This window comes from Nansenia antarctica (assembly GCF_963989245.1).
Source record: "Nansenia antarctica genome assembly, contig: SCAFFOLD_541, whole genome shotgun sequence".
In the NCBI taxonomy this organism is placed as follows: domain Eukaryota; kingdom Metazoa; phylum Chordata; class Actinopteri; order Argentiniformes; family Microstomatidae; genus Nansenia; species Nansenia antarctica.
The window spans coordinates 4,192-20,853 of record NW_027663301.1 but is presented as its reverse complement, the minus strand read 5'-3'; the positions used below and the strand labels follow the sequence as shown (position 1 = coordinate 20,853).

General features: G+C 42.2%; 1 protein-coding gene across 1 annotated transcript; it reads right to left on the bottom strand.

Moving 5' to 3' along the window:
- Nucleotides 1-13,175: 13,175 nt before the first annotated feature.
- On the bottom strand, nt 13,176-14,834 carry LOC308175154 (E3 ubiquitin-protein ligase TRIM21-like; the record flags this gene model as incomplete). Its single annotated transcript, XM_080550875.1, has 1 exon — nt 13,176-14,834. One exon carries the CDS (start codon nt 14,832-14,834, stop codon nt 13,176-13,178), a length of 1,659 nt encoding a protein of 552 aa, XP_080407001.1.
- Between the last annotated feature and the right edge of the window lie 1,828 nt (nt 14,835-16,662).

Genomic DNA, 16,662 nt, shown 5'->3' with positions numbered 1-16,662 from the left:
TTTTTACATAATCTGATCCATTAGGTGTTTATTAATGCCTGTGTGGTGTTAGTAATTAATAAAATACAAAGGTTCCATCTCATAAAACATAATGGAATGTAAAAACGTTGACGCTCAATATCTCTGAACTGCCCTAAACGGAGATAGAACCTTATAATTCTAAGCTCACGAGTTGTTGTTGGGAAGTACAGTAATGTACACATACTATGACGGTTTATCATTCATTGTGTGACCAGAAAACAAATGCATGCATTAGGCCTACCCTTGTCCATCTGGTTCCTAATGTCACTTAACCTTTTTAGAAAATCTAAAGCATGGATGAGACACAAGTGATTAATTAATCCGTGCATCGTCATTATGAGCGACAGAGCTTAGATTGTACTCTCAACTAATTGCCGTAACAGTTATGATGATGGTGCAGCGAGCCCTGTGTATTAAGTTGAGTGATACGGCCATAAAAATGCATAACACTCTTTTTATTACAGTGCACATTGGGTATTATATTCCATTATGTGCATATATAAAATGAGTCATTCTCATAGTGGTATGCTATACCCTCAGCTAACTCAGTGCCAATCCACAACGGGGATGAAACAGCTAAGAGGATACACATGTTGTAAGACAAACCCCCACATTTCATCGCAATTAGGAAGGCGTCATCAAGGAGTGGTGCGTTATTGTCAGTGTGCCCGTATATCCAGACACTTCAGGGCCTTTGATAATGTGTTCAAGCCAAGGCAGCGTTAAGTGGCTTCTCAATAGGCAGTGTTTATGTGTGTGCATTAACATAATAGGAATAGGCCACGAACCCTCCCCGTGGTCCCAGGCAACCACTCCTCCTCCTCAGTCGTGTCCTCAGCAGAGAGGAAGGATATCCCCCACTTCCTATAGCTCCACCCTCCCTGCCTGAGCCAGCGTACTCCCCAGGGGAGAAACCTGGAGAGTGGGAACAGACAACACAACGTGAGGTTAGAATTATAAGGTTCTATCTCAATTTTTGTCAGAATTGAGTTTTTTACATAATCTGATCCATTAGGTGTTTATTAATGCCTGTGTGGTGTTATTTCTAAAATGTTGACATTTTTTAGTTAGTAATTCATAAAATACAAAGGTTCCATCTCACAAAACATAATGGAATGTAAAAACTTTGACGCTCAATATCTCTGAACTGCCCTAAACGGAGATAGAACCTTATCATTCTAAACGGAGATAGAACCTTATCATTCTAAACGGAGATAGAACCTTATCATTCTAAGCTCACGACATGAACACGTTGATCCACTGACATAGAGTGTCCACTGAAGACGCACCTTCACCCATAGAAGCATGTTGACGGAAAGACAAAACATCTTTTTGAATTTTCTACCTAAGTCCAGCTCCTCTACCCATCGTTGCATCACAGTGATACCTGACAATAGAAGGATTTTGAACAATGTGTCTAACTGTCCATTGACAGACTACCACTTCATCAATCAAAGCTGCTTGTTTCTCAGTGGAAGACATTCTTTGGCGACTTGATGTTGTCCCTCCAACATAATCGACGTGGGGGAGCCGACGCTATGGGGGGAACAGAAGGAATGGCCAGGACAGGAAGCTAGCTGAGGAGGACAGGAAATAGGAAGCACAAGCAGGAATAAACAAGGTTGAAATAACCAGAGAGGAACATTTCCACTCCTCTGTCTTCAGGCTTTCTTGGGGTGATATTCCTTTGTTGTCCTTGAAAGACAGCTCAGCTCAGGCCTCTCCCTCAGATGAAGAGGCAGATAGGGTGAACACATTATTCTAGATGATATGAATACTACAGTGACACAGATCCACAGATCTGTTCTAAAAACAAAAGAAGTCAGAACAATTTGCCATGTCAAACTCAACATTCGATTCACTGTCATGTATCTTGAGTATGTATCAGAATGTGTACAAAGGTGTATCGTAGTCCACATGTTGTTTAGATCTGCATATTTAATTGTAGTCAATCTAATAATAATAATAATAATAATAATAATAATAATCATAATCATACATTTTTATTTATGGGCGCCTTTCAAGGCTCTCAAGGACACCTTACAAGACAGTTTAAAACCACATATCAAAACATTATAAAATCAACAAAGCAAAGTGAGATAAAAAAAAAAAACAGCAGTCAGATATAACAACAAACAAAATACAGAAAATCAAACCAAATAAGCCATTGTGAAAAGGTGTGTTTTAAGACTGGATTTGAAAGTGGTGAGAGTGTCAATATTACGTATGTTGGCTGGCAGAGAGTTCCAGAGTGTTAGGTGGCAGAGAGTTCCAAAATGTTAGGTGGCAGAGAGTTCCAGAGTGTTAGGTGGCAGAGAGTTCCAGAAGGTTAGGTGGCAGAGAGTTCCAGAGTGTTAGGTGGCAGAGAGTTCCAGAAGGTTAGGTGGTGGCAGAGAGTTCCAGAATGTTAGGTAGCAGAGAGTTCCAGAATGTTAGGTGGCAGAGAGTTCCAGAGTGTTAGGTGGCAGAGAGTTCCAGAATGTTAGGTGGCAGAGAGTTCCAGAGTGTTAGGAGACAGAGAGTTCCAGAGTGTTAGGTGGCAGAGAGTTCCAGAGGCGGGGAGCAGAACGGCTAAAGGCTCTAGATCCCATAGTAGTCAGGCGGGCAGAAGGTATGACAAATTGGTTGGCAGAGGAGGATCTGAGACTAGGGAAGTGGGTGGGAGGGTGGGTGGAATTTGGCTTAATGGATAGGTAGAGCTGGGTGTCATCTGTGTAGCAATGAAACTGAAGTCCAAATTTCCTGAAGATATTGCCAAGGGGTGGTAGGAGGTAAATTATGAATAGGAGGGGGGCCCAAAACAGATCCCAGCAAATCTAGATTCCATAACAGGTGGGAATCCCTTGTACTCCTAACTTTACTTGATCCAGCCAACACTACTTGGCTTCTCCTCCTCCACCTTAGAAAAGCTCCTGGGGACAAACCACAGGGGGGGAAAACATGTGAGACAAGGTCACTGCAAGCCCTCCGCCCCTCCCTGCAGGAAGTGGCCTGGCTGTGGGGCCCTGCCCATCAGAAACAGGAGGTACAGAGTGCAAACCAGCGCTGACGTCAGCCCCACCCCTCATACCAGCAAGATGGATTGAACTCTCGGGTTGTTACATTCTTAAAGACTGATTGAGAATATGTCCTGTCAGGCTCACTTTAACTACAGTAGAATATGCCGGAAGGGGGTGTGAAACTGTGTAGGCTTTGTAGTCAGATGAAAGCATACAGCTGAACAGGCCTCAAGCCCATGTGAAGCCGAACAGAGTTATTTGACAGAGAGCCCTCTATCTAAAGAGCCCCACGTGTTAACCACAACCACCCCTACACCACATCTATAGAGCCCCATGTGTTAACCACAACCACAACCACCTCTACATCACATCTATAGGACCCCATGTGTTAACCACAACCACCTCTACATCACATCTATAGGACCCCATGTGTTAACCACAACCACCTCTACATCACATCTATAGGACCCCATGTGTTAACCACAACCACCTCTACATCACATCTATAGGACCCCATGTGTTAACCACAACCACCTCTACATCGCATCTATAGGACCCCATGTGTTAACCACAACCACCTCTACAGTACATCACACCTATAGAGCCCCATGTGTTAGCTGTCATCTTGCTTCGTCCACTCTGTCAAACTGATGACACATAGAGACAAACTGGAGCTCACAGACCTGAACCTTCAAATCCACCCAATAATTCACATGCTGCATTTTCACAGCCGATAAGAAATATTTACTGAGCTTCTGAGTCACATTGAATAAACTCCAGGGCAATTTCAGCTTTAAAGTAAACACATCCATCACATGTTAAATAATGTAATAAGTGTCTAATACACAACAGGGGGGTTTTAATACAAAAATGTTGATAGAGGGAGCCCATTTCCCTGGTAATTTATTCAGACACACTTTGCAGGCTTTGGGATTTATACTTTATAATAAAATGCATTATTATCGAAAGGAAACCTACCCCCCCCACCCCCCCCCAGCCCCAGCCCACCATATTCATTCACATAACATGCATGCACAGTGTTGTTGTCGAGCGCATACATGGACAGTATAATGATGTTGTGAGTGGCACAGATAAATCACAGAAGTCTCAATCAAACCCACTAAGGCAGAGAGAGAGTAATCAATCACTCACATCACATCAACAACATGCGTTGGTAGTGTAATGTCCCTCTCTCCAGTCCCTAACAGCATGCTCAGTTCATCTGCCTGGGAGTTTATAGTGACATATCATTATCACTATCACCATCGTAGACTATGGCATACTATCAATGCATTGCATGGAAAGGGGATCCACGTTGGGAGAGCATTACTGTAAAAGCCTCGATAACAAGTACAGTCTATATACCCTTCTGAGACCCAGAAGAAAACAAGTTTTGACATTCAGATTTTTTTAGAGAATTTAGGAGAATTTGAAAGAAACATGTTGCAGCAACATTTTTCAACATGTTTTTTTTTTTAGCATGTCCCTTGTAGTGGACATTGGGTCTTGGTTTGATCACAGAATGTAATGATGTAATGTAATGATTGCATTCATTTTCATGTGGACAAATATGCTTATACTTGTTGTTGTTGTTTGATAAACCCAAATAGACTAGATCTGGAAAATAGAATATAATTCTGTATACACACAACTGAATATAGAAAGGCATGGGTACAAACAAATGATTCTGTGATCCTGATTAATACTTACCACCCCAGGTTACACCTTAACTGCTCCTCCTAAGACATCCACTACCTCCCAGCACTGTGTCTCCTGAGACACCCGCTTTCCCCTTTACTGTGTCCCCTATGGCTTCTACTGCCCCCCTTGTACTGTCTCTCTGTTCTCCAGTGTCTATATATATATATACAGTATATATATTTAAAAAAAAGAAAAATACATTTTCCTTCTATCACTGAGACTGCCAATGGCCCCGGGCCTGAGCTAGATTACTCTTCCTGCTACGACTGGTGGATTGATGATTCACTTGCTTAGTCAAATGTATTGATTGTAAGTCGCTTTGGAATAAGGCGTCTGCTAAATGCCAAAAATGTGAATGTAAATGTAAACCTTACGGCAGTAGGGTACCATCATAAGTGTTGGGCATTAGTCACATATAGCATTTTGCTACCAGAAGAGACTGGCGAGAAAAGACAGTGACACGTGTCATGTGAGCTGGACATTTATTGTTATTGTTAAGTTATTGTTAAACGGTTCACCTGAATCCTGGATGGCATTCAATTTATTATCACAAGTTAACCACAGATTCCTCTCCTCTTTTGTGTGTTTCCTGACCCAATACATAACTGCACAACTATAACTTCCCATTGTCAGAGGATAAGTCAGTCACAACATCCAAAGCTCCACTGAGGCTCTCTACATCAGCCAGCGTTACTATGACAGACTGACTACCCTGTGTTAATGAAATGCTGGGCAAGGCTCCCTCTGGTCGTCACTCCAGGCCCTTCAGAGCGACAACATGAGCTGTGGCCATGACGGATGACAAGGTCACCTCAAAGGCATAGCTATGACATTCAGACCCTTGCCGGTAAAATGAAAATAATTGATAACGTGATGATGTGGCCTTAAGTTGGCCTATACTCTGTCAGTCTATTGAGGATATACTGTATATGGATACAGTCAGGAATACTGACACTTTTCACTTTTGAGTGAAGATATCACTACTGCCATATGTCATCTGCCATATGTCATCTTTCTAGTACTGATAAGAAGGCAATGTTGAAAAACCTTCCAAAAAGGTTTTCCTGTTGAATATTAGGCTACACAATGCGAAATGTTTTCAAATGAGGTTCTTCGGATGAAATTCTGATCGCATTGCTCTGTTGTCTTCTGACGTGTTGACATAATTGAGAGAAGATTAAGAGGAAAGCGATAGTGAGACCAAACAGAGAGAGAGCCGGCGTGGCTGAGACGGCAGCCAGTCAGCTATGAAGGACATTATTAGTCATCAGTTTTCAGAAGCTGTCACATGGAACAAAAATCTCATTATGATTACAAAAAAAAAATGTAATTCTCTGTTCAAATAACTACCCAGAGAGCACTTAATACTGCACGAGTAGGCCATATAAGCTATGCCCATGTACACAAACACACTGTGAGCTTAGAATGATAAGGTTCTATCTCCGTTTAGAATTATAAGGTTCTATCTCCGTTTAGAATGATAAGGTTCTATCTCCGTTTAGAATGATAAGGTTCTATCTCCGTTTAGGGTCGTTCAGAGATATTGAGCGTCAACATTTTTACATTCCATTATGTTCTGTGAGATGGAACCTTTGTATTTTATTAATTACCAACTCAAAAATGTCAACATTTTAAAAATAACACCACACAGGCATTAATAAACACCTAATGGATCAGATTATGTAAAAAACTCAATTTTGACAAAAAATTGAGATAGAACCTTATCATTCTTATCATTCATTGTCAGCTCCAAATAGCACCTAGAGCAATACTGGAACCGGTACAAGGGTGTACCAGGACCACCATCAGGTTGTATTGCTGTCATCTTTATTGTCTCTATTGTGTTGTTGCATCAAAACTGTGCTTAAGTTTCTCTTTTGGCAGGACCTGTGACCATACTGGATGCAGAACGATGCAAATACAACACTAAATTTATGGACAGTGTGTACGCCGATAATATGCAAGGAATTTTTCCTGGATACATGGTGTACAGGTTTTTGCCCTTGCTTGCTTGCTTTGTGCCGGTGGTCCTGGCCTCCCCTGGGGGACCGCTGGGTACTGGTAAGCAAACTGGCTAGTAGTCGCTCTATTGGTAGAGGGCTGCAAGGGAATTTTTCCTGGCTACATAGTATACAGGTTTTTTACTTTTGCCTGCTCGCGGCTCTGTCAGTATTGATTGATTGATTGACTGATTGACTGAACATTTTCATTGTGTGAAGCGCATTGAGTTGCATCTTGTAAGAAATGCGCTATACAAATAAAATTTGATTTGATTTGATTTGATTCTAACGTCACGATACACTCACACACACTTGAATGCGCTGATAAAATCCCTGAATAGCTTGCGTTGTCGTAATTGCATACATTAGGCAGATTCGGGTGACCTCTGGAAAAAGGTAATGGTTGCGAATTTCCTTTAATGTGGGGTGGGGGGGGGGGACAGATGGATTAATGACGTTAATGTGCCCACAGGCATGTCTCTTAAAAATGCGTTCAGGCAAATAAGGTTTATTAATCATTCTGTGATGAGATGAACCACCCAAACTCATTAGCATAATCTGGGTAGAGTTGATCAGATACTTGGGTAGTTGGGTAGAGAGACTGATACATTTTGATTAAAGACACTTAAGAGTCATATTTCATGCCTTGGAGTTATTAAACTCCAATAGAGAAACATTCAGTTCTCAGAAACAGCTCCCAACAGAAACCCATCTCCTCCTGAAATGTTTTAGTGTAGTTTGCTTTTATGCCATTTATGTTGTGTGATTTAGTTTTATGTAGACTAAAATCAACACCCCAAGAGAAGTGATGTTCTTTGAACGCAGCCCTGAATAATTGATCACGCTGCAGATTGCATTCAGGCCAATGAGGACAAGGAAGATTAATTGCAGCTTTCAAGGACTCTTTCTTCTTGAACAGAGATTTACTTCAGACAGCCATTGTCCCATCTCCTCTAAGACTGTTAACTGCATGGTTTTATAGGTAATTGCTAATCCTATAGAGCTGATCCCTCTTTGCAGTGTAATTGTGAAGTAATTACCACAGAGTCACATTTGCCCTCTTTGCCATTATAAAACAACCACTCAGCCCAGTCACCGCCATCTAATAAAAAAGGTGTTACAATAGAACCCACATTTGCAACTAAAATATGGCCTATTGTCTAGACAGAGACACAGAGTCTACAGGGCTACAGAGTGCTTTTAACATAATGCTTACTAAGCTAAGGGGAACAGGGTCACGTCCCTCATTTATGTAGGACCCTCTCCCTCATTGTACACTCCTCTGAGTTAAATGATAGTATACTGCCCTCCACTGGTGTCCAAGAGTATGGCTGTGTTCGAAATGGCATACTAGCATACTGCATACTACATACTCAATGAGTATATACTGCATACTGCCTACTGCATCTGTACACTCAAATCTGTGCAAAAAACTATGTTTATTGCGAGCTTTCAGTCTCCAGGCTCTCGGATCATGTAAACAACAGCTGTATGACAAGTTTGTATGAAGCAGTTTGACAAGACTGAAGAGACGCACAATGCATTTTTGGGATTGAGTAGTGGAATAGTGTGGTCTCATCGCATACTCAGAGATTGGGAATAATCTAGTATCCATACTAGATTTCTCGCATACTCAAATTCCACACACTATACAGTGTGAACGCACTGCATACTCAAAATCTACGTCATACCTACTATGAGTAGTATTCTAGAATGCCATTCCGAACACAGCCCATGAATAGTATTCTAGTATGACATTCCGAACACAGCCCATGAATAGTATTGTAGTGTGCCATTTCGAACACACCCTATGAATAGTATTCTAGTATGTCATTTCGAACACACCCTTGTGAATAGTATTCTAGTGTGCCATTTCGAACACAGCCCATGAATAGTATTCTAGTATGACATTTCGAACACAGCCTATGAATAGTATTCTAGTATGACATTCCGAACACAGCCCATGAATAGTATTGTAGTGTGCCATTTCGAACACACCCTATGAATAGTATTCTAGTATGTCATTTCGAACACACCCTTGTGAATAGTATTCTAGTGTGCCATTTCGAACACAGCCCATGAATAGTATTCTAGTATGACATTTCGAACACAGCCTATGAGTAGTATACTAGTAAGTCATTTCGAACACAGCCTATGAATAGTATTCTAGTATGTCATTTCGAACACAGCCCATGAATAGTATTCTAGTATGTCATTTCGAACACAGCCTATGAGTAGTATTCTAGTATGTCATTTCGAACACAGCCATAATGAATAGTATTCTAGTATGTCATTTCGAACACACCCTATGAATAGTATTCTAGTATGTCATTTCGAACACAGCCATAATGAATAGTATTCTAGTATGTCATTTCGAACACAGCCTATGAGTAGTATTCTAGTATGTCATTTCGAACACAGCCATAATGAATAGTATTCTAGTATGTCATTTCGAACACACCCTATGAATAGTATTCTAGAATGTCATTTCGAACACAGCCCAAGAATAGTATTCTAGAATGCCATTTCGAACACAGCCCAAGAATAGTATTCTAGAATGCCATTTCGAACACAACCCTACGAATAGTATTCTAGAATGCCATTTCGAACACAGCCCAAGAATAGTATTCTAGAATGCCATTTCGAACACAGCCCATGAATAGTATTCTAGTATGTCATTTCGAACACAGCCCATGAATAGTATTCTAGTATGTCATTTCGAACACACCCTATGAATAGTATTCTAGTATGCCATTTCGAACACAACCCTACGTCCCCCACTGACCGGTATTCCTGATTGGTCCATTTCTTGTTTCTTTGCAATGCATGTTGGGTAATGTTACCGTGGTGACGAAAACATGGCGGATTCGGACGAGTCGTAAGTAGTTAGTAGGAGAAGGAAGCAAGAAATAGTCGTTTAACTGTCCGAAAGATGCTTCCAATCTCACTAACGTATGACAGCAAAGCATGAATGAAGAACCTTCTTTTACCCTCTCTTGTAGGGAGAAGAAAAGAAGGAGAGTAGTGGAGCTGACTGAGAAGTTAGTAGTGAATGAACTAGAGCTGGCAGCAGGTTTGAGGTTGCGTTAGTGCAGGAAGGAGGAAGTCCTGAATCATTTGACAGCTCAGCTAAACCAAAGCCTACTGAAGCATCACATCTTATTTTCAATAGTAGAATATTGTCCATACGAATACCACTACCTTGAAACCATTCGACCACATCACTGTTAGGCTGGTTAGAGAGAGAGAGAGAGAGAGAGAGAGAGAGAGAGAGAGAGAGAGAGAGAGAGAGAGAGAGAGAGAGAGAGAGAGAGAGAGAGAGAGAGAGAGAGAGAGAGAGAGAGAGAGAGAGAGAGAGAGAGAGAGAGAGAGAGAGAGAGAGAGAGAGAGAGAGAGAGAGAGAGAGAGAGAGAGAGAGAGAGAGAGAGAGAGAGAGAGAGAGAGAGAGAGAGAGAGAGAGAGAGAGAGAGAGAGACACACAGTCACTCACTCACTGACACATTCCAATAGTTTGAAACACTTACTAGTGCTGTCTAGCTAACTCTCCACCATCCTTCATGACACAACAACATAATCACAAACTCATTTTGTGTTTTGCTTATATTTTCTCTCTTTTTTTGCATGATTTATTGTGGAATTCACACAGCTGACATATTATTATGAATACCAGATGGGATATCATCTTGAGACGTTTGTCATAGGGATGTGTATATAAAAATAGAGCCTATGACTTGGATAATGGCCATATATATCGAGTAGAATATCGCTATTTCTATAAGCAAAATAGAAGCTTAATAGCACTAGCAGTAACTCAGATACTTAATAGTCTCCTAATAGTCTGTCTCCTCCTGAGACATCCACTACCCCCCAGCACTGTGTCTCCTGAGACACCCGCTTTCCCCTTTACTGTGTCCCCTACTGTGTTCTCCAATGTCTATATATGAAAATAAAAATAAACGTTTCCTTCTATCACTGAGTCTGCCAATGGCCCCTGGCCTGAGCTAGATTACTCTTCCTGATACAACTGGTGGATTGATGATTCACTTGCTTAGTCAAATGTACAGTATATCTCAAAAGTGAGTACACCCTTTAGATTTTTGCAAATATTCTGTCATATCCTTTCAGGGGATAACACTATCTTAATGAAACGTTGATATAACTTAAAGTAGTCAGTGTGCTGCTTGAATAACAGTATAGATTTATTGTCCTTTGAAAATTACTCAGTACACAGCTGTTAATGTCTAAACAGCTGGCAACAAAAGTGAGTACACCCCATAGTGAACATGTCTAAATTGTGCCCAAAGTGTCAATATTTTGTCTGACCACCATTGTTATCTAGCACTGCTTTAACCCTCCTGGGCATGGAATTCACCAGAGCTGCACAGTTGCTTCTGGAATCTTCTTCCACTCCTCCATGACGACATCACGGAGCCCACGGATGTTGGACACCTTGCACTCCTCCACCTTCCTCTTGAGGATGCCCCACATGTGCTCAATTGGGTTTAGGTCTGGAGACATACTTGGCCAGTCCATCACCTTAACCTTCAGCTTCTTCAGCAAGGCCGTTGTCATCTTGGAGGTGTGTTTAGGGTCATTATCATGTTGCAAAACTGCCCTACGGCCCAGTTTCCGAAGAGAGGGGATCATGCTCTGTTGCAGGATGTCACAGTATATATTGGAATTCATGTGTCCCTCAATGAAATGCGACCAGTCGATGCAAGAAGGGAGAAGAGTCAGATGAGGGTATGAAGCCGATACGTTTGTGGATAGACTAAACTAATAGATACAAGTCAACTTTACACTCACCACAAAGAGTGCCAAGCGTTTTATGTGGTATCTACCTAGCAACTACACTCTGATTGGCTACAGGGTTAGGGTTAGGTATTGAACACAGGCCTGAGGACGGAATGAAGACTAGAGTGTCCAGTGTTTTATGTGGTATCTACCTAGCAACAACACTTTGATTGGCTACAAAATGAAGCGTCATAATTGATGCATTTTTTGTGAATAAAGTCTCCCTTGGCAGTCTAGAATGTTGACAATGTGGGCGACTTTATTCACCTCTGTGATAAATTAATCACTCACTCATTCACAGGTGTCAGGTAACAGGGACTTTATTCATCAGGTGTTGATGTTTGATATGCAGTGATGATAAAACCACCACAGAAACAGACCATTAGACAAACTTATAATATCACATAGAGAAGATCTATCTCTCTCATATTACCATCACAGTCACCCTTATTAAACAGGTTTTAAGCATATTCGATTCCCTTTGCAAGCCATTAAATCAATAACATTATTATCAAACGTACATTCTGTTAAATGTAATTACATCACACACATGCAGAGACTGAAGGACAACTTATGTTTTTGTTTTAATAAGACAGACAGCCAGTCTGCTACCTCACCATCACCGTTCTAAAGCTCTGGGACCTGGACTAGACTGATTATTAATGTGATCAATGGATCTGATCAATCCAAGTGAATTTAATGGAATGGAATGGAATGGACTTTATTTGTCATTGCTACAGTACAGGTACCAAACAACGAAATTTAGGAGGGGTGGCTCCCCTGGTGTTAGGAAAGAAAAAAAAAAACACATTTTAGAAAAAGCACAAAATCACAAGGTAAGGTAAGGAGCTGGTTTACATAAATAAAGGCTATGTACACAATCCACTGTACTATACTGCACAGATAGTCAACTAGGGTTGTCATATTGCACAAAAGTATTTTTTCACGTTATTTTAAAGTGTCACAGTTTGCAGGCTTGAAATGTACATGTTTGTGCCTCAGCACTAGCTGCCATACAATCCGTCCGGACTGTCCTGGGCCCAGAACTTAGGCCTTTGCTGTGTTCAGGGACTTGAAGGCCCAGTGGTAGAAGCAGTTCTTCAGTCTGTTTGTCTTAGCGGCCGGGGTCCTGTACCTCCTATTCGAGGGCAGCCTGATAAAGTGTACGTGCCCAGGGTGGGTCGGGTCCCTGGAGATCTTGGAGGCCTTCCTGAGACAGCGTGTGTTGTACAGCTCTTCCAGAGCTGTACAACATCGTCTGAACATCCTCAATTATACACACCCAGTATTCATTACACTAAAAATCGCCAAAATACTTAAACATTACAATGATAACTAGCTAATAATGAAAATACAGTATGTTGAGAGCATCTGATTTATAATAATGTGAACACCCTGAGAAGGCAAACAGTCTCATGTACATAGAGTCATATTATCTTCTTATGAGACTGGAGAGGCTGGGCTGTATCTGACATTGCTGCTGCATATTCACCATCTCTAGCAGACACACTGAGAGCACAAACTATGATAACAAACGATAACCAGATCAGAAATTACTCTGTGGTAAATTATACCATAACCTTCCCTAATGAGTGACAACAGATACATATAATTCTAAATGTGCTTATTTTACTGCTTGGTCAGAGTTGAAGGTTAAAAATCAGTCAGTGTGATTGACAGGAGAGATGATCAGAGGGGCAGAGTTTTTACCAGCATCAGTAATACCAGGCCAGAAGTATGGATAGAGTTTCTCAGTGAAGGTGCAGCCAGTGAAAGAGTAGATCAGAGACCTGGCCTCCACATCATAAAAGGAGACCTGGCCCTCCTCATAATCCACAAACACCCCCACCTTCTGGGGCTTCTCTCTCAGGGACAGGGGGACAGAAGGGCCAGCAGCTGCCCAGTAGTCATTTACATTCCTCAACGCTACAGTCCAGTATCCATTCCTAGGTTTCAGTGTGATCATCCCCTTCCTGTTGATGGACTCTCTGGCCACTCCTACAGTCCACCCAGTCTTCTCCTTCACCTCCACTTCATAGTAAAACCTCCCTGAGGAGAAACCCTCCTTTCCCAAGACAAAGACACAATAGGAAAACCTCTCTGCGTTATCAGGGACATTCTTACTTGTGGCTCCACGTCTTGCTCCACGTCTAACTTGTTTCCCATCCTCAGACAGAATGAGACATGGATGTGCTGTATCAGGGTCCAGAGTCACGTCCACTGCATACTGCTGACTTCTCTTCAGCTTGACTTCAGACATCAGCTTCTCCATCTCTGTATTCAGCGTCTCCTCCAGCTCAGACAGAACTCTCCTCACAGACTCCACATTCAGATCACTGTGGACGCTGACCTCAGACCAGTCCTTGGTGTGTGGAGGGGTGGACAGGGAAGGGAAGCTCTGGAGGAGGTGGAGGTGGTCCTCAGTGTGTGAGAGCTGCTCCAGCTCAGTGCTTCTCCTCTGTAGCTCAGTGATTTCCTGCTCCAGCTCTTTAATCAGCCCTTCAGCCCACCTCTCTGCTGCTTTCTGCTTCTCCTCGATCACGTCAAGGAGCTCAGCCTGGCTTCTCTTCATGGAGTCCACCAGAGCAGTGAAGATCTGTACGCTGTCTGCTTTCTCTCTCTGTGCATCTTTCTTACTGAGATCTACTGAGTGTTTGATCTCTGAAACCTTCTGCAGTCGCTCCTGGATCATCTGCTGAACATCTGCCTCTGTCTTCCCCAGCTGAGCCTTCCTCTCTCCATACTCCTCCTCTATGGGGACGGTGTCATGGGTCTTGTGGTCTGTCTCAGTGCAGAACTGACACACACACGTCTGGTCACGTCTACAGAACAGCTCCAGGAGTCTGTCGTGCTTCTTACACATCCTGTCTTCCAGGTTCTCCACAGGGTCGATCAGCTTGTGTCTCTTTAAGGCTGCGACTCTCTGATGAAGCTCCAGGTGAGTCTCACAGTAAGAAACCAGACACACCGGACAGGACTTCAGAGCCTTGCGCTTCGTCCCAGTGCAGATGTCACAGGACACTTCTCTAGGTTTGGCAGGTGTGTCTGGGGCTGGGCTGCTGGCTGCCTTCACTTCAACTGACTTCCTAAACTGAGCGGCCATCTCAGAGATTAAAGTATTGACAAAGAGATCTGGTCTCTTATCAAATGCTTTGTTACACATTGGACACTGACACAGGTCTTTGCTGTCCCAGTACTTTCTGATACAGGCCATGCAGAAGTTGTGTCCACATTGAATAGAGACTGGGTCAGTGAACACATCCAGACAGACAGAACACAGGAACTGCTCCTCAGACAGGAGACTGCTGGAGGAAGCCATATCTAGAGAGACCAGAGGTGACACCATAAAGCATTTCCTGGAATCAATCAGATCTCGATAGTTTGAACTATGGAGCTGTCAAGACTGTCTTATGGGATCATACAGCAAGCAATAATGATAACATTATTCTACATCACATAGGAAATAGTCCTTCAACCAAATCAATACGTTTTACATACTGAACCGTCTATAAAAAGAGTGTGAACACAATAGTTTATCTTGACTTGTCATTGTAAGTCTCTCAACTCACCTGTCTGTGATTCTGTGAGGGTGATAGATGGCTCGATATGTGTAATAGATGTCTCTGTCCTTTCTACTGTATGTGTGATAGATGTCTCTGTCCTTTCTACTGTATGTGTGATAGATGTCTCTGTCCTTTCTACTGTATGTGTGATAGATGTCTCTGTCCTTTCTACTGTATGTGTGATAGATGTCTCTGTCCTTTCTACTGTATGTGTGATAGATGTCTCTGTCCTTTCTACTGTATGTGTGATAGATGTCTCTGTCCTTTCTACTGTATGTGTGATAGATGTCTCTGTCCTTTCTACTGTATGTGTGATAGATGCCTGTTTGAGGACGATATCTAACAAGTTTGAGAGAGTCTGCCCTTGTCCACGATACACTTCATGTCTCTACACAGTTTAGTTTCATTTCAGCTGCCTGACGTTGAGATTAGGGATGCTCCGATCTGGATTTTTGGGCCGATACCGATCACCGATTTTTTTCCTCAAGATCAACCGATACCGATACCGATTTTTTTTTTATTACATAACTGTAGGCCTACTGACTGGATAGCCTACATATTTTTTGCTTTTTAGACAAAAGCTCTGATCCATTAGGCACCAAGCAAACGCAGACCCATTTTTATGGCATAGTAAAAGTCTGGCCTATCACCCAGTTAGGGCCTGAAGCCCAAGTCAGTCGATATGGCTGTATAAAAGACATCATAAACGTGGCCTTCATGGTTTACATACTGTTACGTCCTCCTATGTTTTCTGTTCAGTTATCTGTCTTCCCCAGGGGGGAAAAAAAATAATAATAAAAAAACGGTTTTGCGATCGGCCATTTTTGCCGATCACCGATCGAGTCATTTGGAGTGAAATCGGCCGATTTAAATCGGTGGCCGATAAATCGGAGCATCCCTAGTTGAGATGCTCCTCCCCTCCCAGTACAGCTCTCCTCCCTGGAACAGAGTTAACCCTTTACAGGCTGGTCTGTTTCTAGTTGCTTTGGAATAAGGCGTTGGCTAAATGCCAAAAATGTAAATGTAAATGTACGGTAAATGTCTTCAGTTCGTAGTTACTGTATTTTACTTGTACTTTATACAGCAATACAACTATAATGGTGTATTAAGAAATGTGGAATCTGAAGTGCATCCTTCCTAACTGTTACGTGTTAAAGATGTAAGACTAGGGAGCAGTGGTGGCTGGTGCTACAATTTTTGGGTGGGGCACAGTAGTGTGGCGGGGGGGTCTGCGCGCGCGCATTTTTTTTCCCCGCGTGCACGCGCATAAAACACGCACTGGCGCTCGAAACAAAGACGTAATTTCACTTTACCCACGCAATACCCACTTAAACATGTGTGAGGATACGTAACGGCGTTTTGTGACAGAACTATCACTTTCATTCATGAAATTCACGTACAATCACAGTGTGACAGTCAGATGGAGCATTCGGTAAACAACAACAGCAAGGTAATGCATCAGCTGAGTTAAAGAAAACCAACTCTTACCTTCCCCCTGAGCAATAGACGTCTTTTCAACCTCGCGTCTACGCTTGGCCATCATATAAACCAGCTATATTACGGCTATATTTTCTACTTATCTTA